We start from the raw sequence: 28,000 nt of genomic DNA, 5'->3' as shown, positions 1-28,000 counted from the left end.
ATTCATCAAGATGCAAAAAAGAAATGTAACCCAAATTGGGTATAGCTGACACAGTAAACCTTCCTTATACTAGTGCTGGAATTAATTCCACCTGTTTTCACCCCCAGGCTGTGAAATAGAGGAAGGAAGGACAAAAGCGGAAACTGATCCCAGTTGACAGTAGCTGACCTCTTCTGTTTGCCTTCTCACCAATATAGAGAAAGAGGGAAGAAAACAGATACAGGCCATTCAAAAACAAACATTGCTTTTGTTTCTGCACCAGTTAAGGGCATAAAACTGCTCCAAGGAAACGGGAATGTCATTTATCTGGCATAGATATGGTCAGCGCTCTATCATGTATAACTTGATGATTAAGGAGTAAATGCTTCTTCGGACTAACAACTGGCCTGTATAACAAATTGCAAACAAACCATTAATTTCTGACAATATAACAATTTAATACAAAAGCCACACATTCTCATTTAACATATCATATACAGTATATTTATTTATACTTGTGTTTCTATGAGTGATAAAAGATGATTCATTGGAAGAAAAAGTCTGAATACAGAGCAACCAAAAAGGTTTTCAACATTAACAGAGACAAAACAGTCACCAACATCATTTTGAAGATGAAAACTACACAAATATCAACATAGGTTTACATACAATTACAAGATTTGTCTTCAGTGTGCAAGTATTGCACACAATGGAAAACTGTAAGAAAAAAGGGTCCGATTTAAACTAATACCACATGCTTAAAACTTAAATATTTTTCTAGAAGCATCAGCTTTAATCCAGAATCAGTCTCCTAAAAATACAAAATTAACAAAAGATGATCATATGACACATGGTTGGATCTTCAGTCCAAATCCACACGTCTGTCATAAACAGGTCAAAATACCAACAACAACAACAAAACAAACAAGCAAACAAACAAAAAACCTCTTCTGGGACATTTGTATATCATCTTGCTTTTCGCTCACATTATTCAATTTTCTTCCTGAATACCCTGATTAAACCATTAATAAGATACAGATCAGAAACGGGAAATAGAACTGAAGTGATTATTAAATGTTTTCAAAGAACGATAAAATACCAAGGAAACATTAAATTAAACCAAACATTACCATCAGATGTCTCCAATTCAAAATAACATTAATCAAGGAAAACTTTTATAACAAAAACAAAAGAATGGCTTTAAAAATACACAATTCTTGCTTGTTAATTATTGCTGTGCGATTTCTCTTTTTAATTTCTTTTACAAAAGGAGTACAAAAAGCCCATACTTGGTACAGGGTAATGGAGAATGTCAGAAAGATCACACAAGTTGGAAAACCTGTGACTGTGTTAAAGTTGATGATGATACTGTGTGCATCCATTTAACTTACACAATCACTAGCATACTTTGTATATGTATGATTGTATACTTTTCCAACGGGCACCTAGACAAACAGTATGTAGCCATTGTAACACTGTGTCTGTGCAGTTGAAATACATCATTCCATGAGGGGGAAAAAAAAACAAAACAAAACAAAACAACAGATCCTTAAGTGGAAAAATAAAATAATTAAAATGTATAGGTAAAGCTACCAATGTACATAGAAGACTGCACTCTATAAATCTACACAATGTAGAAGCGCTCCATGAAAGCAGTGCTGACATGCAGAGACATGCTGTGGATTTAAAACTAAATGGGGTTTGTGCAAACATTTGTGGTTTGCGTGCAACAGCTGACATTTAAAAGGGGGGAAAAAAAAAAAAAAAAAAACCATCAAGGCTGTATATCCCTGCAGTTTCCTGAGAGTTTAAAATCAACAATTGGTGTAATTAGTCTACATGCCAAAAGGTAAAACTACACCATGCACTCATCAATGCCTGAGAAAGAACAGGAATATATTGGAATAAAAGGCCTTTGAGTGTTTTTCATCCTATATGTTTGTGTGCAGTCTATTCAAGTGCAGTGGTGTGATTGTGCGCTTATGCATGGGTGGGTGGATTTTTTTGCAGTGCTAGCTAGAGGCTTCTCTTAAATGGCTGGAATAATGTCAAAATGATCTCTTAGTCAGTAGCAAATCCTTGGTTTTCCTTTCCTATATATCTGCAGTCAGATATATCCCTCCATCTTTAACTGGCTTGTGGCAGTGCAGTTCAAGCCATGCGAAGCAAGGGAAGAGTGCTACTCTCAGGAGCAGGAAGAGCAAAATATAGAGGAAGAGTAAGGGCAGAAACAGTAAAGGGGTCCAAGACCCAGCGGAACAATATACGACATCACTCATTAAATGAAGGGTACATGGGAATCTCAAAGTCGTCACTGTTGAAGTTGGCAGGCTGGTCCAGCATAGACAAAACATCCTGAATCAGAGGAAGAGAAACACAAATGGATTTTCAATAAAAGAAAAGAGGAGAGTACAGCCATAGCTTGAGGATAGGTTTGGATTACTCACAGGAAACATGTCTTGCTGGTTACCCTGAGCATGAGGATGCTGCTCTGCATTACTCTGTGAGTGCTGTTGCCCCTGCCACTGGGGCCACACTGCCTCGGCTGCTCGAGATGGAAACTGTGCCCCTGACTGTGAACCATCTGGTACAAAGAACAGAGAGGTGAGTATGTAACAGTAAAACACAAAATATGGACTAAAACATGTATGTGCGCAACCTACCATAACCATTCGTGTTAAGGCTGGCACGAGCATTGATTTGTGGGTAGTTTGCACCATTGGTGGCTGTAGGAGCAGCACCTGTAGGCATCTGGCCAAAAGAGCTGGAGGAGCCACCTCCAAATCCCCCCATGGGAGCAAACGGGGGAGACATTGTCTTTGGGGCCTGAGGGGCAACCTGTGTGTTCAAATTGAAAGAGTGATTGCATTTTTGAGAAATTCAGAGTTAGTAAATGTATTGAGATATTTATATAGTTTCAGTATTACAAAGTGTGTCTGCATTAAGTCATCTGTAATGCAAGCCAAACATTTACTACAGCTCTACATTAAAAGCACTTATCTGGTGAAATGCTAGCTTGCTGCATTAAACTGTAATAAAAAATACAATACATGTGCTGCTTCAGCTCAAATTAAAGTGGTTCAATTTGAAAATTTGGAAGGATAAAGGGAACAAGGATAGCAGCTACAGACTGTGCAACATCAATCTCTCAGTGAGGTGAGCAGTTGCTTTCAATGTGCCTTGCTCTTTGGATTTATGCCCTGAGCAGCATTACACCTGATCATGGCATATAGACCGGCCAAGACAAATACTAATAACGATATTAGATTGGGTTAGGGGTTAGGAAAAGTGAAGTCATTCCAGTCCCATATACACACATAAACTGCTTAAACGTTGTAGGCTTGTCTGAAAAGGTGCATTTTGAGGTGGAATTTGAAGGTGGTGGAGTGTTGTATGTCGTGAGGCAGAGATTTCCAGAGATAAGGGGCCAAAGGGCCAAAGGCTCTCGACCCCACAGTGGTTACGTGAGCAGGTTGGAGGGTGAGTTGGGAGGAGGAGGACCTGAGAGTTCGGCCGGGTATTTTGGATTGAAGGACCTTAAATAAGGTACTGAGGAGCAAGGTTGTTGATGGCCTTGGAGGAAGAAGAAGAATCTTATAAACAATGAAGTATTTGATTGGAAGTCAGGTGGACAGGTAGAGCCGGGTGTCATCCACATAGCAGTGAAATTGGATGTTGTGTTTATGGAAAGTATGATCAAGCAGTAGGAGGTACGTGATGAACCGGAGAGGCCCATGGACTTGGGGCACACCAGAGAAGAGGGGAAACACATGTTTTAAGTTGGATAAATTGAGTGCAGCTAGAGAGATATGATTAAAAACAGCCCAGTGGTATGGCAGATATTCCATTGTGGGTGTGGGAGATTGTGTCAAAAGCTGCACTCAAATAGTTAATTAATGCCCACTTTATTAAAACAGCAATAGTTTGAGACTGAAATCTCTGAGGATGCCAGATTAAATAAATGGATAAGTGATGAGTAACCTGAAGAAGTAACTATTACAGATATTTAAGTTTTGAATAAAAATTGACTTACTTCAAAGGAAATATGAAGAATAGGACCATGAATCCTGCTTGTGGCTTACCTGGTTATTAAACTGTGGTCTAGCTCCAGCTCCAGACCATGCTCCCGCCGGCCCCCCATGGAGTGGGCTGCCGGTGTTAGATGGGGTAACCGACTGTGGGGCTCCATTCTGACGAGACATCTGAGCCAGCATCTGTCCTGCTGAGTGGGTGGGCTGTGCCATCTGCGGAGTCATGTTGACTGGCCTGAAGAGAAGGGCAAAGAGATGGTAGCTCTAAAAATTAAATAAAACTGATCCTACTACCTAACATGTTAGGGAGCTTGTATAAAAAGCACCATCTGTACCCACTTGCAGCAAGAGTGGGAAGCCTTTTTTCCTTTGTACTCTTCATGCGTTAAATAAACTGTGGCAGATTCACTCTTGGGAGGACTGTGAATTTTCGCATGTTGGTTGTACCGCAACAAATATTATACAGAAAAAGCTCCTCTGTCAGATGTAATCTACTTCAAACACAGTAGTTTATTAGTCTAATACGTCAAACACAGTAGTTTATATCAGAGTAGAGTACTACGAATTCACTGCCTATATACACACACAAAACCTCATTAACCCTAAGGATAAACTAGAAGTATCCACAAACACTTTTGTGTCTTCTTGTTTGTATGAATCATTCATTTTTACAAGTATTGTTTGCTCATTTCAAATACTGTATCTCATAACAGACACATCTTGAATAAATCTGTATTTAAAAAAAAAAAACAACAACACAACAACCCCAAAACAACTGAGCAAACCTCACACTAAGGCAATAAGATTTGGATGTTTACTTAATAAAAGCACTGGATGAAGTTTCTCCCCTAAGGCTTAAGATCTGGTTGACATGTAAACACATGCATAGGTATGTATACACATACGGTTGTGCTCAAAATAACAGTAGTGTGTTTAAAAATGTGTAAAGCTGAGTAAAGCTCAAAAGCCCTATAACATTATTATTTCCATGCATTGGGAACACAAATATTTTAAATCAAAACATGAAGAAAAATTTATTACTTTACAGAACATGAAGAGAAATGACTATTGGGCTATTCAAAGAAAACAAACAAACAAACAAAAAACGGCAGTGATGTGCATTTTTCTTTACAAACTCAAATATTTACTGCATGAACTGAAACATCTTTAGGATTTAGCATTCCTGTGAATCACTAAACTAACTACTGTATAACCACTTTTTGGTTAACTGCTGCATGTTGGACTGCTATTATTTTAACTGTAAGACTTCTTACCTGTAAGCATCACTGGATCGACTCGCAGCAAAGTTGTTGGCTGGGGGGTAAATCTGTGTAGACGGAGTGGAGGTGGAGGGCATGCCCTTGGTCTGATCTGGACCTTGGAAAAGTGATGAGTACAGCTCTGGCTTCTCCATGGCCTTGCTGTGGTCTGACCCTGCAGCTGTGACTGGCTGCACTGTCTGGACTGGCATCTGAGAATGAACAAAGTTATCAGTTTACAATCAAACTGTGTTAATAAACTGGTCTGGGTTTAATGCCTGGCAGTTTTACAAATTGCCAATTCAATGGATTGAATCTCCCTCTCTTTTGCAATACCTATTTCTGTCACAGTGACATGCATCTTTATCCACTCTTGAGGAACCAATACTTGTGGGTACTTCTTTGTATAGCTGTTTAACAACTAGATATTATATATTATTTAGATTTTATTTAACAAATCTAAGGCTAATGTGCTGCTAATGTAACAGTATAAGTCACTATTGGGTTAGTGGAAGGCCAACTATTCAGCATATAACACCTCCTATAGGGAAGTACAGCATTCATCTATCTCTGATGTTCTTTCCTAACACAAAGAAAAATGTAACCACAGTTGAAATTGAGGTGTTCAGACGTGTACATTCATGTACCCATGCATGTATGGTCTAACCTGTGAGAGAGTGATTGGTCCTGCCTCATACAGACCGTCTCTGGCTCCACCTCCATCTAGCTCAGCCTGCTGCTGCTGCTGGAACTGCCTAGAAATTGGAAACAGAGAGCACAAGTGTTCATTTGAAGTTTAAAATAGACTGATCTCCATTTCAATGCCTTCCACTATTGAGCGAGAAATCCCAAACACCTGCTGGAAAAATAGCACTCAACCCACCACTGGTCACCATGACAACAACAGAAAAAGGAGGATAGAAAAGGAAGAGAGTGACAAGCAGAAAAAGGACCTGTTATCAATGTAAATGGATACCCTTAACGTGTTATCTTACCTGTTAAAAGTTGATCTCATTGCAACTCACTATATGAAAATACTATATGGCATGCTTTTTATTTGACCAAAGCTCTATTTTTCCAACACTACACAAGAACAAACATGAATAAAATGAAGAGAGGAATCACTCATTATGGGAAATTACAACAGAAACAGAAAGACTATAGCTTGCTAGAAACAGCAGTAGTATCCCATGAAGCAGCAGCCCCAGTTCTCCCATGCAGGGGGGACGAGAGTCACGTCAGGGCTGGTCTCACCTTGCTGTCACCTGCCCCGGGCTGAGCACTACAGGCGGGCCGCTTGGGCTGCTCTGACCCAGGGACGGGGGGAGCAAACCCCCTGGGGAGGAGATGGGAGTGAGGGGATCCTGAGTTGAGTTTCTACTGCCCCACAAAAAGAAACGGGTGCAGAAGAGAGGTGTAGGGAGAGACTGATCAATGTGTAGTTAATTCATTGGTGTCATGGTAACTGTTAAAGAGGAACTGGGGAATGGAGGGTGATTGGCAAAGAATTCAGACAGAGGGATCTTTTCCCCATCAGTTACATTTCACCATGTCAATGGCTTCATTGTGTACTTTAGTCAATTGTGCAATTGTGTTACATAATGTTACATAATCACATTATTGGGAACAGTAAAAAAAAAAAAATCAATCTACATATAACTTAGTGTGACTCACTTGACATTGACGTTTGTACAGATGATATACTCTATCTCCTCAGAAAAGGGGTTCTGGAAGGTGAAGGAGCTGGTTCTCATCCAGATCCATTCTCTCGATTTGGCACGGAACCGAAACATCACCGACAAAACCTGGCCCTTTAGCTTCACCACCTGAGAATACATGTCCAAACAATCATAACACTCATTAGTGTTTACACACAAAAAAAAGCAACTTCCCGAATGATATCAGGCTGCAGGTGTCAAGCTGAAAACAGAAAAAAGGCTTTTCCTTTGTTTTTACTCACACAATGAAGCTTCCAGAATAGGTGTAGTTCAGCTATGCATACTGATTCTCACATATAGCATAGTGTTTGCAATATATTCATATTTGTTACAATCTGCCACAGTATCGACATTGATTTTAACACCAAACATAGATAATTTGGGGATATGTGCAGTGTAATTCACTCTGTTACTCCTTGTTCTGATCTCGCTGTACCTCTAAACAGGAAATGAACCAACAAAGCAAGACCCTTTGCACGTCAGTTATCACCATAAACGGAAAGAAATTCTGTGGAAAACACTTTGGCAACTCCTTAGGACGAGTTTCAGTTTTGGTCTGACTTTACCTTATGTTCTAATTTAAATACATGATTACTGAGAGCATTGACAGAAGATACTGAGAAGTGATCATAAATGATTTTGTCAGCCAACAGTTTAAGGCCCAATCCTTATGTTCACCCTACTCACTACCCCTTCACCACAGAAAAAAAGCCATAAGGGGTACGGCTTTGTAATATTCCACTGGAATTGTGACACCACTTGCTACGTCACTGTGTAGTTTATGTTCGGGCACGCAAGCGCCTGCTACGGTTAGTCGGCTAGTCTATGGTTGCGATCGGTTACGATCGCTTTTTCAGCATTCATCATGCTTTGGTTAACAAATAAACCAAGAGGTACACGGAGAAGAATACACCATCGATGTCTGTTGTCTCTTGTGAATTTTTTGCGGTTTTTCTTCTCCGACTTCTCCACATCCTCTCACTCTCTGGGGGTCGCCACTGTTGTCTGATTCAGTATGCAAATGATGACATAAAGCACTGGGACTGGCCCCAAGTTTCAGAACTCTGAAACCCCTAAACATAACTAACCAAAAATTTGGAGTTGCACTGTCGGTAGTTAAAGGGCCAGAAGAAAAGGGATGTCCATTCTGCTGCATTGATTTTCATCTCTATTTTGAGTCTGGCAATATTTTAGTTATGTAACGCCAAGTCACAGGAGTACCTTTTTAAGTGCATGTAAACACATCATTTGTTTATACAAGCACAGGAGACAAACAAAAATAAAAAATGAGTCCCAAAAATATATACAGACTGTCCTACCTGTTGGAAGCTATCTCTCAGTAAGCCCTGGTCTTCATGATGGGCAAACTCAAGAATATTTTTCCCCAGTAAATCCTGCAACAGAAAGAAAATAATATGACCACCATCACCCAAGAAAACATTAGTGTCACCTGGAAATGACAATTCCACCAGCTGGGATGCTTACCTGGGGCTGGTAGCCGACAGTGGCCATGCAACGGTGGTCTACGAAGGTGAACACACCCTGGCAATTATGGCGTGAAATGAACTCTACGGGAGCACTAATGTTGTTTATGTCTGTGTCATTTGGGCAACAAGTCACCTACAGAAGAAAATCAAAAATTAGAGCTGTCTGTGCTTTGCAACACGACAAAGCATCTAACGTCTAACAAAAGAGTTTTACAAAACACAACCTAATAGCACAGTTGCAAACCACTGATAAGACTTAAAATGATGATTATAAAATGCTGCGCTGTGTACATTCATTTACTGAGCACATTTTATTCTTTCACCAGCTAAGGCAATTTGAGTCTTGTTGATATAAGGGTTAGAGATGATACATTTTGAGTGGAAAGTCTGAGATCAGCACCAACAAATTACAGTCAACACAATTAATTCTTTTCCATCACTAACATCATCAATCTATATCATACCTGTAATCTCCCAATAGCAACTAGACAGTAGCGACTCCCTTGAGTGTTGTCTGCTTCATCGTCTGTTAATGACACCCCTAAAAATACAATAAAAACTGTTAACGTGAGCCAAAAGTTGTATTTCATCCTTTACAATCTCTCATTATGGAGGAATTTTAACAGTTTAGCAGACTGCCCATCCAAAGAAAATAATTACTTTTACCTGCAGGGGGCCAAGACTTGATGTATCCTGTACAGTGGACCACTACATACTGGGGTTCCCCTTCCTTGGCTGCACCCAAACCATTCCTGCAGTTAAAGATGAAATTGTAAAAATTGGTGAATAATGAATCTGCCAGAAACAAAATCATGTTTGTGTGCCGCAAGCTGTTGCTCTGATAAATTTCTTGCTGTCAAAGAGCGTAAGACAACATCAGAGCATTATTCCCCTCAATTTTTACTTTTATTTTTACTGATAATTCTCAATTAAATTTAGTTTTAAGCTTGGATTTTTCCACCCATACACTGAGAGGAAAGCTCAGCCATAGTCAAATTCCTTGTTTGTGCATGGATAATAATGCAGATTATTATTATCTTGCTGCTGAACTGCTCCTGGTATTTTACTATTCTTTATTCATAGAAATAACAAATTATTTAAATCACAATTTGTCACCTGTTTCTGTTCCTAAGGAAGTTCAGTCTGTTCATTGACAAAGGTTCCACTGGACACGTGCCACACCTTTAAACACAAACAGGTCAATGCACAATCAATTACACACTTTGGCATACAGGTCAATATAAATAAACTGCATATTTAATTACAGTATTGGTCACACCTCATTCTGCAGATGAATGATCGACGGGCTCCCATACTCATTCGGGCTGATGACTGCTGGCTTTCCTTCTTCACTGTTCCTGTCTTCAAATCCAACATCCTCCCTTTCAACAGGGAGTGGGCTAAGTCAATAAGGGCTGTATTAAGGTGTCAACATATCTCCTACTGCCTGATTACATATGTGTGATCATTATATCGCTTCTTCTGTTATTTTTACTTAGTGCTAATATTTGGTAATGCACATTCAGTGACAGAGGCAACCAAGGATGGTTAGATAAGATAATGATCCTTTAGTAGACCCTCAGGGGGGAAATTTGCACAGCAGTGGCATCAGCGATATGACAGAGAATAGAAGCACAGAAGAATAACTTGTAACAGTTTTTGTAATGTTTCCAAAAAATCAAAAACTGTTTACCCTGAAAAACATCCAATTGACTATATTATAATCATCAATATGTCAACTATAATGTATTTTCTCTCTCACCTGCTCTATATGTAAAGTTCATTGAACTAACTTATGATTTGATGATATATAAATAAAAACAGTTTTAATTTGCATGCTTTATACCAGTGTTGTTATTTTCTGCAGTAGAGAGCTGCTCCCTGAGCTTTTCTGTGTCATCTGGGTGGAGCTGCTCATAGAGGGAGGAACCAAGCCATTCAGACTGTGACTGGTTGAGGACAGGTGTCAGCGAGTCTGAGACATAAACAATGCGACCAGTCTCACATGACACAACAAATAGGAAGCCATCAGCTGCCTCCAGGATAAGGTGCTTCAGTTCCTACAGGCAGAAAGCAAAGGTGGACTAAACATTGATGACTAGTGAATCACAGTGCATGGTTTTTGTGCTAGTTAGTAAATAATTATAATCCAACTCTTAACAATGCCCATCAGCTACTTCAAAACTTTGGTTATACATCGCAAACCTTATACTTTCAGCTACAGGCAAAACAAGGCATTTACAGAAACTAACCCTTAATTAACTTTTTAAATAGAAATTTTGCAGACTAAATGTGTTTCGTATCTCACTGCCATCATTTTCCACAAAGCACTCTCTGCAGCACACTGCACTGTGCATGCAGCACACATCCAGAGATTCGCACCAACTGGTTTTATGGTGTTCTTTGATCTGGTTTAGGTGAGGGATAAAGGCTACGTATAGTGCATTAGAAAAATGACACATGCCAACAGCCTCATGAATTCCCCAAAAGGCCAATGAATGTCTGGTTTAACTGATATGGATGTAATTAGTCTAGAAAAGGGTAAAGCTGTATTGCTGGTGTGAAGATATCTTGGGTTGTTCATACCTGGTCAGTGAGAAATGAAGGTTTGTATGACCCATCTACATTGGTATTGCCACTTCCTCTCAAAGACTTCATGTGGGACACTGCCATTCGTAGGATGGTTAGTTTATCTGGTTTCCGTGCTAGAGCACTGCAGGTGGGCACCATGTCGGATAATTCTGTGATATAGGCGGTCATCTTGTTGCGCCTCCGCCTCTCAATTTCACTGTGGTTTTCTCTGCAGTTAGGAAACAGGGGAGGGAGGTAGAGGTGGACAGGATAGGAAGGATCAAGATGGGTGAAACAGGTGGACAATATGGAATAGAGTTTAGAGTTAATGTTGCAATGTAAATATCGGGAATTAGGGAGAAAAGATGGAAATGAGAGCAGGTGAGAGAAATGACAGACGCACATAACAATAAAGTGTAGCCAATGATCCATCAAAATGATAGTGAAAAAGCAGGATAGTCTGGTCTTTCATGGCCAGTCAGTGTGACAAAAGGGGATAGAAAGAGAAAGGCCCTTCAGATGTCCTGAGAGGGGGGAGAGAAAAAGAAAGGACAGTTGCTCAAGAGAAAGGGATTACCAAAGTGAAAGAAGTCCCTTATTCACACACAGCACAGCGGTTAGTTACACATATCACAGTGGTGGTCTAAATATTCCAGCTGCCTAGGGCAAAGACGCATAACATTCTGACAGGCACCAAAACAAACGCATTGAGCAGCAAGGTATACCGGTAATTTTGTGCTGTCAAAATGACAACGTGCTGGGGTCCCAGCAGGACAGGATAGTGTTTGGTCAGTGCATTCATTATTGAGATGAATACAAGCAGGAGAGGAGCCTTCCAAAGTGGTACAGGCCATACCTGGCTAGTTTTTCCTTATCTGCAAAACTCTGATCTTCTTCCATAAACCTGGAAATGAAACCAACCCACTAATAAACTGGCCCAAAAATCACAACCAAAAATAAAAAGAAGTTTAAGACCAGAAAAAAGGGGAAAAACTGGAAAGGAGAGGGAGTGCAGCACGAGGGTAATTACTGAATAATATTATTACCCTCCTACACCTCCCCCACAGATCTATTTTCTGTTATGCTTCCTCCTACCTGGCAAAGCGCTCTTTGTCGTTGTTTGAGCCCATTGTTTCATCATCACACCTGCGAATAAACAGAAAAACATTGCTTGTTATTACAGCAGACAGAACACTCAAACGCATGAGGTTCCTCATCCTGCTTGGAGAGAGCACAGTTTGACACAAACGTACCTGAACAATTTGTTTCCATCATCATCATCAAAGTCTTGCCTGCAATGGGGAGAAGAGTGCGATTAGCCAAGGATGACGGATACATTCTTACAAAATATTTTAAGTAGTCACCAGTGTGTAGTGTGAAGACAACAAGATGCTGACACTTAAAAAAATGTATTATAAAAACACAGACTTACGGAGCCCGTCTCTTGTTGGTCCCTTTTGGCACAACGGCCCCACCACCTGCTTGGGTCCCACTTGCCCCCATGCCCAGATTTGGGTCTGGTAACTCTATTAATAACAGAGAGACAGGTGATTTCCTATTGTACCACAAGAACTCCAAATTAAACTAAGGAGCCCACGCTTAGAGGCCAATTTAACTTTTGGAATGACATTGGTTAGATATTACAACTCGAAACACCATAATGACTCTTGAATCGTATTTGTAGATCCTAGAGAGCTAAGTCAACCACGAAAGAAAGCTAATTGCGTAGCTAAACTAGCACACGTAGAAATCTTGTGACACTGACTAAAAACAGAATAGTGTGAATCGAGCTAGACAACCACATACTGGTAGTTTCACAAGCATATATTTGGTTTCTCATTCATCTAGTATGTGTATAATTTAAGTGAGCAATCTGGAAAGTTGTCCGCCCGCTGGTAGATGGATAGCATTTTAGCAAGCTACCACTTATGCAATACCAAGATAGCCTTGCTGTGGCATTAGCTATGCTACAAGGCTAACTTAGCCGTTGCTGTCACGCTATCTTTAGAAAAGTGACCACTTCAACTGTGCATGATTAAACACCTGAGATCTCTTAGTGGCCGCATAGAAATACGTGTCTACATGTTGCTGTGACTTTAAATGCACTTTACCTGGGTTTGTAGAGGACATGTCCGTATGAAATAACATAAACAAACAACTTCGGCTGTGAAAAAAATCCTCAACCCCCCTCGCCCCTCCCCCTAGCTAGCTAGCCAGCTAGCTAGCTGGACGCTAACAGCCTCTTCGCCGACTTCCTCGCGACGTTTACTGTCCGTTAGCGGTTCCAGGGTTGTCGGCTTCAGCGGCTCCAGCGCGAGGCGACGGGCTGAAGCTCACGCGCAGCGCGTTCCGGCTGCCCCGGTTTCTCCCGGTTTAAAGCCCCTTTCTGTTAAATATGGCGTTGGACGATGGCGGAGTACGGAGTGTCTACACTGTTTTCTTTCCTCCGCTCTCTATTGGACTTCACATCAGCCAGATACAAATGACGCGAAATGTTGGGAAATCCAAGTTGTGCTCCGCCCCGCCGGCCGAGCGGAGGGACCTGAAACGGAACACCGCGGGCCGAGAGCGGAGTACCGGAGCACTTTAACCTGTTTTCAGGGTTTTCAGGGGTCACAGAATGGGCAGATACACCACATGAACCGACTCCGGTAAAACAAACAAACTCACCTCATGGCAGATTGGCCCCTTCGGATAGCTTTTGTTGAATTGACGTGTGCATTTCATTTTAATATAAACAAATGATAACAGCTTCATATGGGTGTCACTGTGATTCATGATCTTTGCTTTTATTATTAACAATACTTAGGCAACAATAAACAAACAAACAAAAAACAAAATAAAAATAACACTGTAATTGGACACAGCTTTTTCTTCTGTATCACCAGGGAAGAGAGGTTGCTGGTTTGTCTGGGTTAGTAAAAAATGTGTGGAATGAGGGTGAGTTTAAAAGGAGGGTAATTGTAAAAAGTAGGGGACGAAGGTGATGAATGAGACTGTAGGGAGAGAGGATGTCCCAGTCTTAGATTTAAATTGTGAGATGTGGACAGGAAAAAAAGGAGAGGAAATGAAGACAGGGGAGCCCCCCATACATTACAGATAAGGCACTTGACATACATGGAAAAAAGCATGATAACAACATTGCAACATGATTCATTTCATGAAAATTTTAAACGCTAAACTTCTACAAGCAGATTCCAGAGAGAAAGCCTGTTTCATTTGCAGAATCAGACCTTAAATTATTCACTTAGATTAACACTTAAATCCTCACCGCGGTTAATAAATATAACCCAGGCAACAAGGCAGCGAACTGATAAACCTGGCAATTTGTAATATCTGGAAATGATCATTCCGCCCCATTTCACAATAACCTTAATAAATCAGATACATTTCAGAGTATCCCTCTTTTTGCTTTTCAATAGTTCACATTATTAATGTGATTTAAGACTCAATTGAATCAGAATGCTGCAGCCAATCCAAAAAGGATAAATGAAACATTCAGCTCAATGAAAACTTGGAGGAAGCTGTAATTTCTATTGCAGTGCTGCTGATGACTCATATATATGGGCATTATTGACTTCTCAGACTCTAGGTCAGACATGTCTTTTCGAAGCAAGAAATGACCATTTGCTGTAATTAGAAATGAACAAAAACTAAAATAAAAGGGCAAGATGTCTACCCTTTGTCTAAAAAACCAAAAACCAAACCACATTTTTTCCTTCAACCATCCAAGGCAAATTGCCTTTAAAATGGCACAGGTTGCACTGGAGAGCAGAGCCCAATGGTCCTACTGCAAATTATAACATTATAAGACACATTATGTATGCTGAACAAACACCTCTTTACTTGCATAGACAAAAAAAGGGAAATAAATGCCCTATGTTTCACTTTCATAAAACATACATATTTTGTTCTTTCACTAAAAAACTAAAAAGTACAATGAAATGTAGCAACAAAAGATTAGAACACAAAAGCTATAAAATGGCATTTTGACAGCAATCGGCTGGCTCTAAGGCACACAATTAGAACAGGAAAGCTAAAGTAGAAGCAGCATCAGGCCCCTCCTGCGTCCTCTCCACATTCAGCTCCTCTCCTTCTTCTCCCCCATCTCTTTGAAATTTTGGTACTGACATCACACATTGACAATTGCACATTTTTCTCTGATGACAAAGCACAATAGCTATGTCATTGAATGTAGTGTATATCGTCCACTGGATATCTGTGCCCTGTAAAATATGAATGAACACATGTGAGTGTGTTTTTGTGTCACTCAAAAGTAACTTCTTCAGGATACCTGCTGTTCTTAGTTTTTGGGAATGATTTACCCCCCCTCCCTCTCTTTTCATCTCTCCCTCTTGGTCCCCCACTGAGGGATATGAGTCCTTCTCACATTCCTACATCCTCACGCTTGTTTGTTTTCACTCTGTCTTGCTGTGGTTGTTATTATGGACTGTATGACCGTTCTGCACTGGCCCATTTTTCTTCATGCCTTTCTTATCTTCCATCTCCCTTTCCTCCTCTTCTTCTGATTCATCTGTTTCATCTTTGTCACTTCTTTCATCATCAACTTTCTCCTGAGAAGAATAAAGTAAAGAAGATGGTGTGAGGAAAAGAGGCAATTTAGTAACAGAATATGTCAAAAAGATTGAACACATAGGCTGCACTGGAGCTCTGATCTGTGTTAGAAAAAAGTCAAACTGTCCAGCTGAAATAATAACACACACACATACACACAGACCCTACCAGAAAAAACAAAACAAAAAACACTGAAGACTGTTCTCTACTCTACTTTGAGAAGGAAATTGCTTTGATTTTTCCCACTCCAATGACTTTACAGGTTCAAACATGTTTTTTCAATAGCAAGTTAATGTAATGTAGACTTTTATAGTACTTCATTTCTATCTGGTTTTTAATCACTCTTATCACTGAAAAATGGATGTAAGTGTGGAAATTTTCATACTTTTATTGTTAAATAATGTTAACCATAGTTTTGAGTGTCGAACGTAGATTAATTTATGTTTACTTACATTGTTGGTGAGGAAGCGGATTGCTATGCGTATAATGAGGACAGCCCAGAAGATATGAAGACACTGCAGAATCATCAACAGTCCATTGAAAAAGTAGTAGCCAAAGAAAGGTTCATAGATGGTCACTGGGTATACCCATGTACAATAAATAATCCTGAAATCAATACAGAACAGATTAAGGACACAGTAACATTAACATCAGAAGAAAATTACAATAGAACATTGTAATACGTGTGTACCAGAAAGGGAAGATGACAAGACGAGTGATGATGAAGATTGCAGCAAATACAATGAAGATGTAGTTACAGGCATTTCGCCACCCAGCGTAATTGAACATCTTTGCAGACTGTCAGAAGAAAAAAGACAGTGTGGAGGAATTTAGTTTAATAAGCAAATATACAGATGACAATAAAGACAGGAACAAGAAGATAACTGCAGTGAAGTTTCTCCCACTAGAGGGCAGTGTATTGCTATCAGAATTCACAGCTCTCATTATGTTGTGTGTACAAAACCTAAATCTCAGTTGAGATTCAGGATGTAGCTTGGTTTCATTGTAAGTGATTAATTACAATAACATATGTTATAGGGGAAATTTACTTCTGGGCTTGTGTGTGTTTTGTATTTGCATGATGCTGAATGCAGTTTCTATAGTTTATTCCACTCTTTAACAGGATCAAAGCACACCTGTGTTTGCAGGTTCACATTTACTTGCAGTAATTAGAAAACTGTGAATACAAAGGACTTCAATGACTGAAGAAGTGGAGATATTTACCTCTAGGAAGTAATCCGAGGAGTCATGCACTAGCATGATGAGCGTTCCAGCTCTGATGTAGTTAACGCACCAGGAGAAACTGATGAGGAGGATGGTTGCTACATGGTGGACAATCTGCTCCTTAAAGTCCTACAGGGAGGTAAACATTTTTAAGCTGGGGAAAGCCCATGGCTTTGTGCTGCATGTATTAAGTGGGTCTTTGTGCATGGTGTTAAATCCTGCTTAAGAGGCACCTGGGGTTAAAATGTGATGGAGGAAAACCCTTGGCCTCTTTGGCAAGATTTTCTTCATTTAGCTAATCCAAGCTGAGCAAAGTTCAAATACTCACATACACATTGAACAACGCATGTGTAACAACAGTCTAATGTCCACCCACTGTCCCTGCCAGTCAAACTGATCAGATAGTCAGAACAAGCTTTTCAGCTTCCTGTGCCTGCATGGGTTTCCTCCAGGTACTGCGGTTTCCTCCCACCGGCCAAAGACATGGATGTTTGGGTTAACTGGTGACTCTAAATTGTTCATAGGTCTGAGTATCTGTCTCTGTATGTTGACTCTGTGACGGACTGGTGACCTGTCCAGGGTGTACCCTGACCTTGCCCAATGTGAGCTGGGATTGGCTCCAGCTATCCCCGTGACCCGGAAACAGATAAGCAGCAGAAGATGAGTGAGCGATGTGAGATATATATAAAATCATCTCAGTAAGAGTTTAGTCATACAATCCTCTATGTATGAATTTTCTATTTTCTTTCCGTCAACTTGTTCATCTGTCTCAATGCAAGTCAAACTCACTCACTTTGCGTTTGACATCAGAAGCCACACTGAAGAGAAGAGAGCCATAAAAACCCAACTCAATCATGTAGTACCAATACTGAGATGGGAGCAGAGTCTGCAAGAGATGGAACAGATCATCATCGTCATCATTATCAGCATTATCATGTTGGGTACTAAGGCTACAGCTAAGCATTATTTTTTTAATTGAAATAGCGGAAACATACATTCTTAGTTAACACATTCAAATGACTTGTTTTATACACCTGAAACAGCAGAGTGGCAGACAATAAACAAATGTTGAAATTTAAAGGCCTGGAACAAATTCTTTTTGTGATGTTTTGCTGTTGTTTAACTAAATGAATTAACTGATTTCCGTTCCATTGGAAGCTCTGTATTAGCAGTGCAATTTATCAGCAGACCTGTTTAATACAACATAAAATAAACAGGGATAATATGACTTTCTCTTCAGATTTATACCTTATTTTTTCTATACTTTCTTTCTGTATTGAACGGTATTTCCTTATAATACATTTTATCACTTCACATGACCATGACTTCAAATGATCCAGGTAAGTGGAATAAAGCTAATGGATGTTTTTTTAACTAATACTGACCTTTGCACATCATGAGGCAATGAGCCTCCTGACTGCTGTGGTTGCCAGAAGTTACTGTGGTTTTTTGTCTGAAATTAACTCTATTACACATCATCCTGTGTGCACAATCCACAAAAACCCAACCAAGGAATTAATAGCCTTTTAAGTTTTTGTTTTTTAAATACACCTTTTTGCAGTTACTGAGATATATTCAGTACATAACTATCTCAGAGACATACCAGCACAGGAAAGCCTTGCCACATCTCCTTCAGGTCATACAGCCAAGGTTTCTGGACAGAGATGAGATGTGAATGAGACAGCATACCTCGACAGGTGTATTTATATCAGCTGACTCAGCATGGCCATGAGTCAATGTTGCCCCTCTGACTATGGAAGGTGAGGTCAAAGCAATAAAATAGGCCTACTATCATGAAAGCTACCAAGATATGATGACAGGGCAGTTGAAGAATGAGGAGGTGAACATGTAGGGGGGAGAGGAGGAGGCGAGGTGAATACATGGAAATACTCACATCGATTAAGGCGGCCAGGCCAGCAATGAAAGCAAGAAGGTAAAAGGTAAATCTCCAACTGCAAGAGAACACACAAACATACAAACAAACTCTCTATTGAGTAAATGGGGAAAACAACAAGACACATTTCTTCTTCCAGAAGTCACATGAATACGTTTCACACAGTCACAAAAGCACAAAAGTACAGTGGAGAGAGAAATACCAGGCTGAGTGACCAGCCTGGAAAAATCTGCTGAACTACACTGAGAATGCTAAATCAGGTTATGCATGCACGCACACACACACACACACGCATACATGCACACAGACACTCATACGTTTGAAGCCAAACACTAACAGTCAGCTCACAGTCAATGGGATCTGTCTGTATGAGACAATATTTTCCCTCATACTGTTCTTTAGCAGAGATGGTGAGGGGTCGTTTCCACTGCAGCCTCTTGTACAGGTGTACAAAGAGGAGTTCATCCAAAAATACAGCAACAGTGTCAGACAGAAGAGAAAATTGCACACAGTGAAACAAGAGATGGTGACCGTGTGAGAAACACACCAGTGGGGGATGTAATGGAAAGAGACAAACAATAGATTGATTCAGCGGAGAAATGTCATAATGCGCACAGTGAAAGACACCATAGCTGCAGAGTGAAAAAAAAAAAAAAATGAAGTCACAAGCGCATCTTCACGCACATCATATGCATAACTACACTACAAAGATGCTTGAACATTACTTTTCAAACACACAGCAAACACAGAAACACACACTGACTCACTTTCTTGGTTGCAGATAAAAGGTTCAGATCACCAACTGAAAATGTATTATTTTATCTGGTGGTATACTGCCATGAAGGAAATTTTGGTCTAACATCTCAAAGCCATGGGTTCAATCTACTTATTTCTCTTTTTTTTCTTCCTGTTTTAAGTCTTTGATTAAACTGACATTTGTCAGAAAACTGTAAAAATATCACTATTTACTTTTTCCCCCCAGTGACATTTTTAAATACCTTGTTTTGTATGAAACAAGCACAAACAAAAAGCATGGATTACAATCTCACTAGACCTCCCAGTACTCCTTTTGCCTATGGTAGTGAAATAAACCAAAAAAAAAAAAAAAAAAAAAATGCGAAGGAGAAAGTGTTTCTCTCGTTCAAAATAATTACAAATTAGATGGTAGTAACAGTAGTCTCCTAGTTTGGGTAAAGTGACCTTTTCAATGACAGTAACATGTCAACAGAGGAGTTATACATAGAACATGACACAAAGGATAGACTAATGCATCCACAGATTTTGTAAACATATCTCTGCATCTGCTTGTCTTTTAGTCCTTTTGATGCAATATTTCAACGTTACAGATATGTTTGTCATCCCTTTCCACAATGTGAATCTTTCCAGATAAGATTAACTCCTGATTAACACTGTCTTATCAGGTTATCGTGTTGTTTTAACTCTACTTCTGTAATTCTTATACATACTTGACCAAACATTTAAATAACCAGCAGTTGTGACAGAGCTCCTCTAGTTGAGGCCATGTGCTCACAAGCAAGGGAAACTGTGGCATGGTGGTTGTTTGAGAGAGAGACGAGTATGGGGGCTACAAACACGACAGCAGCAGATTGGCATTGTAATGAGTTCATGATATAAATAGAGGGCTACTTTTGCCCTTAGAAATGTGCTCATATAGCCAGAGGAATGCAATGGTGGACAGCTGTTTCTAGTTGATATATAGCTCTCCAGTATATATATATTTCAAAGACTGGAAAGACTGTGTTTGTGCGTCTGTTTACCTGGCTTCTCGAAATTTTTTGAGCAAACTTGGTCTATCCTCGTTCCTCCGTCTCCTGAACCAGCGCTGCACTTGCCTTTCTGAATAGCCAGTCTGCTTGCAAAGACTTGCTATTGAATTCTGAGGGCAACCCAAATAGGCCACATTTAAGTTTTTAATTTCCCAACAACACACATAGTACATTACTCTGTCTTATTTATGTATCTATGGGTGGATGTGAATATTTACCTGCGTGGGGTTTTTGGTAATGTTTTGGTAGTAGGACTCCAGTGTGGGGTTGTGAGGGGCTTTGAGCCGTGCTGTATCTTTTAGACCAAGTAGAGAGGCCAGTGGTGTAGCCACTGCCCTGTAAATAGGAAAAAAGTTGTTGAGACGCAAATAGAATAAATAAAGTTAAGAAGCATGAAAGACTCTTCAGGGTGAAATAACAAGAATTTACACACCAAAACAAACAATTTTATAAAAGTAAGTGGAATAAAAAGTGTGTGTGTAATAAAAAGATTACACACACAGCACTATTAAGTCCTTGATGCCACATGTTGCACTTCTGTCTGAATAAAGTGCTGCTGTTTCACCAAGTATTTTTTAAACTATCTGTCCTGATAACCAAAAGTGCGACAAATATCATTCATGGCTATACATTTAAAAAGACTAATATGTTATTCATGCAAATTTCTAGTTAATTATACAATGTGTCTTTGTAAAGTTGAGTCAGTGAAACACAGGTAAACTTGGTGATTGCTGTCGGAGTTCCAAAAGATTAGCTATGGAAACAGGAGCACCGCACTTGAGTGAGAAACAATACACGTAACTTGGAAGAGGGGTGCTTTACTTATTACAAAGCTGGGCTCAGTGCATGGAGAATTAATTAATTGTGGTGAAACAATTGAAGAAGGCAACAGTTGAGAGAGGAAATAAATGTTTTAATTAATGACTAAAAGGACAGAAATGCAGGGTAATCACATTGAATACAACAGAGTGAAAATGTGCTGACCTCTCAAAGATTTGACGAATAATGAGGAATACAAGAGCAATAGGCAGAGCCACCCACAAGTCACGGGCTTTGGCATAAACTCGACCATCCCGGTCTTCAAGGTCAGCCCAGCCTAGCCCCTCTGGAAACCACAGCCTCTCCTGCCAGAACCATTCACTCAGCTCCGACAGCATCCTGCAACAGAGACACACAAACAGCACCACAGGTGTGTATGATACACATGTTGTAGAGGCAGAACCTACACCCTCAAAAATAAAAACACACATCATTCCATCAAAAATCTGAATGTAAGCAGTCTCAATGATTTTGAGAATGCTTTAACCTTCAGGACATCTACAATACAAGCCTGCCAATGTTTATGGGAAGACATCTGTAATTAGGAATGTGTGGTAACATTTAATTAAGAGAATCAGAAGATGGTACCAACATTTCCCTTCTTATTGGAGGCCAGTCTGTAGGTTTTTCCTAATGACTATAACAGAGCACATGCAGCTTTCAGGGACCAGAAGGCCCACATGAGGGAGGAGAAAACAGACCAACAACTGAGCAAATCCTTTTCTTAAAGCTTTTAACACCAGTATTCTCATCAACACTTGACAGCAGCTGTGAGTTAGTTTTGACTTCCAGAGTGCAGTGATGAATACTTCTGCTGGTAAGAGGGAAACATTTGGCGGGAGGCGGGGGTGGGGCGATTCTAAAGGAAGTGAGTCATGATTCATCCATATGTGCAAAGCCGTGGGGGCAGCCCCACTGACTCCCTTCTCTGGATTCCCCTTGCAGATCTACAGTTAGTCCCCTCCCAGCCTCTGCAGCTGTAAATGCCAAAACCATGTAAACCTCCCATCCCCACCCTGTCGCTCCCTGCTGTAGACAAGAAGGATTCCCTCTTTGGCCCAGAGACAGCCATGTGCAATGGGTCCCTCCCTCAACTATCTTTAAAACAGCCATCTTACATTACATTTTGAAATGAATACAGAAAAAAGTTGCTCTGAAAGGATGTAGGGTGTGGTCAAACCCTACTGATTGTGCAATAACTGAATAAGATAAAGAAACAGTCCTTCCATAAAATCTAAAGCTGGGTATCATGAAAGGTTTTTGTATTATATAAAGACAGAACTTCATATTAATTAACTAAATGATCAAAGATGAAATCACATCAGGCTCATACATCTGACCACTTATTCAATCTGAGCATTTGGTAGTTGATGGCTTTCAACATTTTGTTTTAGTGATAGGTTCAGTATTGATGTTTGACACCCTCCTATATTTGAACATGTCCATTTCTAGATGTACTCCATCTTTGAATATAGCTCATTTCGATTGTCGCTCAGTACTGGAAACTGACATATTTCAAATACATTTCAAACATATTGCTGCTGCACAACTCTACCCATAGTATCATGGCTGAGTGTTTCAGTTCTTTTCCACATCGTGTCCCCTGCCTCCCGTTACAACAGCACAGCTGGCCAAGCGTCAGGCCTTTTCCCCTTTCTTGCATAGCTGCTGGTGGTGGTTATGAAGAGTGACATATTTTCCCCAGTCATTTTGCAAGTTCTTCCACTTCAGTAGCGCTTACATCTCATTTCTCCGTGAAGTGTCCAGGCGAATTTTTTAAGCTCTGTTGAACAGTATATTTGTGTGGCTGACTCCATAAGGAAGCAACAAGCTTGTGAGTACAAATAACGATGGTTCAAACAACAAGAGTGCTGGGGAAGGTGGACAGAGAGTATTTACCGACTTTGCTATGAGCTGTTAAAAAGTGTAATAAGTATATAAAGTCCAATAAAGGTTTATGCACATTTGTGGATACAATTGTATACATACCAAAGAACAAAGAAAGAAAAGAAGAAAAACTTGCATCTAAACAGAGAAAATGTTGATGTTTTGTGTTATACTCATAATGAAGTTTCTGTGTGGAAGATTTAGGATCCCAGAGGATATTTTCAGGGTTATTGTTGATATCAAGTGAATTCAGCACATTAAAGCACTATTTCCCCCACAGCTTTCCAGACACCACGTTCCATTGGTCCGCAGGACCATATGACCACGCTCTGACCATTTCAAAGGTCCAATAAAAATAAAGGATGTCTCTGATAGGGGAGGGAGAAAGGAAGTTCTCTAACTGTCTCTCTTTCTCTATTCCTCTAAATGAATATACATTACAAGTATGTGGTGCCTGTCAACAGAGATCAAGTCTCCGCCTGGCAGAGTAACATTCCAAGCTGTTACTGATGTTTCTCTTCAGCGCTTCTTGAATCCAAAATTTACAAATACCAAAATGCAGTTTTTCAGGAATTAAGAAATTAAAGGAACAACCCTCAGAGGAACACTCAAACAGACCACAGAGGAACCTGGTACAGAATCCAGGAATATTTGGAGAATGTAAACATGCTGCCATTGCACCAATGGTGAACCCCAGCTTTCTCACTCACTCTCCATGGATGAATAATATCTTATGAAGTTTAACAGTCTGCCATAACTTTGTTTTTCCAGCGGAAAGCGAGTCATGAGACAGTGGCAATGTGCGCTGACTCTGAGTCAGTCATTACATACTATCTGTGTAGAAGTACCCATTTACTCACATACATCTATACTTAAATTTCTCACTGACAGCTGAATCATTCAACCCATAAACTAACAAAGTTAATCAGAGACACAAGAAACAAGGAGATCAGAAAGCTCAGTAAGTGCATACTTTAATCTATAAAGAAGAGTCTGTATGTTTAATAAATCAGACACAGACTGGGATGTTGACCAAATGAATATCAAAAGGTTACACAAGAAATTGCAATTGAGCAGAGTCAATCAGGTAAGTCAGCTGCCCTAAATTAGAACATGACCTTGAATCTTTCTGAAGTTCTTATTAAACAAACAACATACAATTTTCTGCTGCTAGATGTTCTGGGTCAAAACTGTAACAAAAGAAAGTTGTATCCCGCATTAAGGCAATAATTGCAGGCAATAGAGTAAACGTTAATATTCTAAATGCAAATATTGTGGGATAAAGTGGCTGCTTGGGAGGTTGGCATACTTTCTGCACATGGCTGATTATCTGTAAGTCAGGTCATGCCTTGGACATTTTGAGCCAGATGGTTTTCACTGAGTCACACAAATCCCTCACATTTTAGACATTGAGCGCGATCGTGGTAGGACATGAAACAACTCAGAACATATATATATATATATATATATATATATATATATATATATATATATATATATATATATATATATATATATATATATATTTTTTTTTTTTTTTTTTTTTTTTTTATTATTAGAAAACAAGGGGAAAGACACTAAGTCTGCATTTTAGATAGAGCTCACAATTTAGTCAACTCTAAAACCTTTAGCACTGATCTGTGACCCTGATGAATTATTGATAGGGAGATTCAATCAGTCACCTAACTGATTTAAATAGGCCTGTTCAGGGGGTGTGAGGCAATATTGTCATGCTGATTCTCTGCAGGGTGATGATAATCAAACACTGACAAGACTGAGGTACAACTGAGCAAATAAATAATTCCCTAGAACTTACTAAATTGCTTTGTCTTGGCCTACTGCCAAAACTGAACACAAAGATCATCAGCATGTAAAACAAAGAGAAGCATCACATTCTCATATTTTAGTTATCAGCACTATTATCACATTATTTTCCCTTCAATTGACCGGTTAATTGAATAGTTGTTTCAGAACTATAGTCAGTCTTTCATAGGACTTTCTTGTCATTCAACCACAACTATTTTCATTTTAAAGCTATTACATAGCATAGACAGTGTATGAATGTAAATCATGGAAGAACACACAACTCTCAGGGGGTAAACAAAACTATTCTCATCATATTCAGATGTGGGTTTTTAGTGACTATGGAGGTTACATCTAGCCACAGAAACTACAGCCATCTCATCTAAATTTATTCTATGAAAATAACAAATCAGTCATGTAAGGGCAGTATCCAAATTTTGCACTTGTAAAATGTCAGCATTGCTCCCAGTAGACCACATACATATAATAGCCATTATTTATTATTTATTTGCCCTCACCCCCATTCATTTTTACCCCATTTGATTCTTTATTATGTGTTTTTGCTGTAGCCCTGTGCTCCAGAATAATTTCCCCACTGTGAGACATATGAAGAAACTGAAATGTTATGATGGCATTAAAGGCAGTCATTAGACAGAAAACTAGGTAAATATCTTGACACATACACATGTACATGCACATGTCCGTCAAAAATCATCATTCTAGTTCAGTGATGAGGCTTCTTCTTTGATATGATGTGACTTCAATATACCAGATGGAATTTCTGGTTGACTGTAGCTCACTGGGCAGACAGGTTGGGTTGTTTATAATTCAGAGTAGGCCCTCCAAATCATCTCAGGTATCTCAGTACATCTTGTGTTGTCTTTAGATGTGCTGCACAAATAAAGTTGATGTACATTGCATATTACAAATTAGTACCTCATCTACAGTCATATTTGCTAAGCTGATAATCGTACGCAAAATTGTGTTATTGCCCATTTGTACACTGCACCTGGATCATTAGTGAAATAAGCTCTATGGTCTCACTATGTTCACAGCGCAGATGAAAAAACACAATGGCTAATGGAATCAGTTAATGATTCAAACCTGCCAAGGATCACGTGAGCTCATTGGTCAAATGAGTACAATTCACTCACTCACTCACTCACTTCCTCAGTAACCATTTGTGTGCTCATCACAATGGTTTAAGATCAGCTGATTTCACAGTATATGTCAGCCCATTACATTGGAAAGAGACCAGCATGTAAGTGAGATACAAACATGCCACTTGCTTATTTTGTAACATGAATATAATTCATTCTGACAGAAAGTTATGCTAATGTCAAGACTTGTGTATTAATTTTTTTTCCCATTTGTGGTGGAACAATGTTTCCCTCATGAAATGAGGCTTTGTTGCATACACATGGCGGAGGGGTCCTGTATATAAATTATGAATCAAATGTCCTTCCTATGGTGACTTCACTTGGTGTAGCTTATTTAGTTGCACATGTGACATAAAGGATTCATTAAAACAATTTGAATTGTAAACCAATCCACTCATTTCCTGTTGCCACCTCTTTTCCCAGCTCAGGGAAATAACCCAACTCAATAAACTTGGTCTTCAGTCAGTATGCCAATACTATGTCTATTTTAAGTCCTGGAAGTGAAGCATTTATCACCATCATCAACATTAAAGTCCTGCTATTAATTAAAATAATGTTTCATTTATGTTAATTTTAATGTTATTTCGAGGAGACGAGACATGTTAACTGTTAACATTACACATTAATTTGTTGCAACAGTCATTTGATATTCAATACTACTTGGGGGGGTTAGCTGTGTGCATGCTAAGTGACAATGTGACATAATCTACTGCTGGCTAGCTAAACCTCAATGTCTTTAATCAGACAGCAGAAGTTCACGGTCATGAATTAGAAAGGTTAAAACTCCACGGTGTGATGAGTTCGTGTCTGTGTCAGAGCTCAGAGTTTGCCATTAAGGCCCAGACCGTTATGTTTAATCAACCGACCACCACGGACGTGCGTGATGACGTCAGAGCGAACCGAGGATGCGGAGCGTCGCAAACATACTCACGCGCACATAAACGATTAAAGTCTTCTTACGGACGTGAAAGAGAAACGGTACTTACTTTGGTAAATCCCTCGGAGCGAAGATAACAATGTCTTTCTGAGAGGGGGAAAAAATATATTCAGTCTTTAGCCACAAAGTGGTCCGGGTCCCCGCTAGCTAGCTTAAAAAATCCCCCAAAACACCTAACGGCCCTGAGAGCCCGGTCCGCTGTTAGTGTCCGTGTTCAGTATCCGGGCTCATTCTCACATCTTCTCCCGAGAGCTCAGTTCGTTTGTCTTCTGTACAAAAACACTGATGGGGAAAAACAAAAGAAGTGTCTGAAGATGGGAGAAAACGTGAGGTGCTGCAGTCTTCCTCCCAACAGCTCTCCCTTTCCCTCTCTCGTCGTGTCCCGGCTGGTGTCCCGGGAGTTGGCGGCTCGGTCTGGGTGTCTGGCCGGGAGAGGCGGAGGTCCGGCCTGCAGGAGAGGACTGGGAGCCGCGGAGGATGGGCGGAGTCAGCGCATAACGGAGGGGGCGGGGTGAAGATGACGTCAGAGCACATGAGCGCGTTTGGCTGATGCCGAATCACACACATCCACGACGTGTTTCCGTTCTCCGGCAGCTTTTCCCCCTTCTCAGTCTTCTTTTAGCCTTCCGCTTTCTGTCATTTTACCTTTTCATGGACGGTCAAAGTACTTTCTCCACGTGTGCCACCTCTTACACATGAGGCAAAGGTATTGTTCCTTTAGGTATGACCTTTGACCTCCTTGCGGTAAAACTTCGTTGGTTAGGTGCATGTATATGCATTTAAATCACTATACAAACCAAGCCCCCAGGTCATATCCAAACACCCACCACAAGTTGGGCTTTACATGTTAGTATGGCCCTGTACAATGT

The 28,000-nt window shown here is 39.9% G+C and overlaps 2 protein-coding genes across 7 annotated transcripts; both read right to left on the bottom strand.

Annotated features, from left to right (window-relative positions):
- Window positions 1-469: 469 nt before the first annotated feature.
- Window positions 470-13,506, bottom strand: arnt (aryl hydrocarbon receptor nuclear translocator). 6 transcript variants are annotated; one of them, XM_029503470.1, is made up of 21 exons: window positions 13,157-13,506; window positions 12,478-12,571; window positions 12,299-12,337; window positions 12,141-12,191; window positions 11,902-11,949; window positions 11,061-11,274; window positions 10,321-10,534; window positions 9,754-9,856; window positions 9,591-9,656; window positions 9,141-9,226; window positions 8,939-9,015; window positions 8,473-8,607; window positions 8,307-8,381; window positions 6,944-7,095; window positions 6,524-6,649; window positions 5,937-6,024; window positions 5,285-5,481; window positions 4,062-4,245; window positions 2,643-2,817; window positions 2,427-2,563; window positions 470-2,334 (listed from the first exon to the last, which is right to left on the bottom strand). In XM_029503470.1, exons 1-21 carry the CDS (start codon window positions 13,191-13,193, stop codon window positions 2,251-2,253), a joined length of 2,382 nt encoding a protein of 793 aa, XP_029359330.1. In that variant the 5' UTR covers window positions 13,194-13,506; the 3' UTR covers window positions 470-2,250. The 6 variants fall into 6 exon arrangements, with proteins under 6 accessions (XP_029359330.1, XP_029359331.1, XP_029359334.1 ...); XM_029503471.1 differs by having other exon boundaries at window positions 6,524-6,646; XM_029503474.1 differs by lacking the exon at window positions 6,524-6,649.
- Window positions 13,507-13,812: 306 nt separating this feature from the next.
- On the bottom strand, window positions 13,813-27,573 carry cers2b (ceramide synthase 2b). The gene is made up of 11 exons (XM_029503478.1): window positions 27,181-27,573; window positions 21,510-21,683; window positions 20,744-20,861; window positions 20,517-20,635; window positions 18,739-18,796; window positions 18,448-18,498; window positions 17,638-17,730; window positions 16,845-16,973; window positions 16,312-16,418; window positions 16,073-16,226; window positions 13,813-15,619 (listed from the first exon to the last, which is right to left on the bottom strand). The coding sequence occupies exons 2-11, from the start codon at window positions 21,680-21,682 to the stop codon at window positions 15,464-15,466; spliced, it is 1,158 nt and encodes a 385-aa protein (XP_029359338.1). The 5' UTR covers window position 21,683; window positions 27,181-27,573; the 3' UTR covers window positions 13,813-15,463.
- Window positions 27,574-28,000: the final 427 nt, after the last annotated feature.

Source organism: Echeneis naucrates, chromosome 6, assembly GCF_900963305.1.
Source record: "Echeneis naucrates chromosome 6, fEcheNa1.1, whole genome shotgun sequence".
In the NCBI taxonomy this organism is placed as follows: Eukaryota; Metazoa; Chordata; class Actinopteri; order Carangiformes; family Echeneidae; genus Echeneis; species Echeneis naucrates.
This window is presented reverse-complemented; position numbering and strand designations above follow the sequence as displayed.

What these genes read in the sequence shown, in the direction of transcription:
- arnt (XM_029503470.1), bottom strand. Translation starts at nt 13,193, where the DNA reads ATGTTATTTCATACGGACATGTCCTCTACAAACCCAG. An exon ending in TCATTCATCTGCAGAATGAG is followed by an intron (nt 9,657 to 9,753) that starts GTGTGACCAATA and finishes TTGTGTTTAAAG; the next exon opens with GTGTGGCACGTGTCCAGTGG. An exon ending in TGAGAGATAGCTTCCAACAG is followed by an intron (nt 7,096 to 8,306) that starts GTAGGACAGTCT and finishes ATGTATTCTCAG; the next exon opens with GTGGTGAAGCTAAAGGGCCA.
- cers2b (XM_029503478.1), bottom strand. Translation starts at nt 21,682, where the DNA reads ATGCTGTCGGAGCTGAGTGAATGGTTCTGGCAGGAGAGGCTGTGGTTT. An exon ending in GCCTGGCCGCCTTAATCGAT is followed by an intron (nt 18,499 to 18,738) that starts GTGAGTATTTCC and finishes ATCTCTGTCCAG; the next exon opens with AAACCTTGGCTGTATGACCT. An exon ending in CTTGTCATCTTCCCTTTCTG is followed by an intron (nt 16,227 to 16,311) that starts GTACACACGTAT and finishes TATTGATTTCAG; the next exon opens with GATTATTTATTGTACATGGG.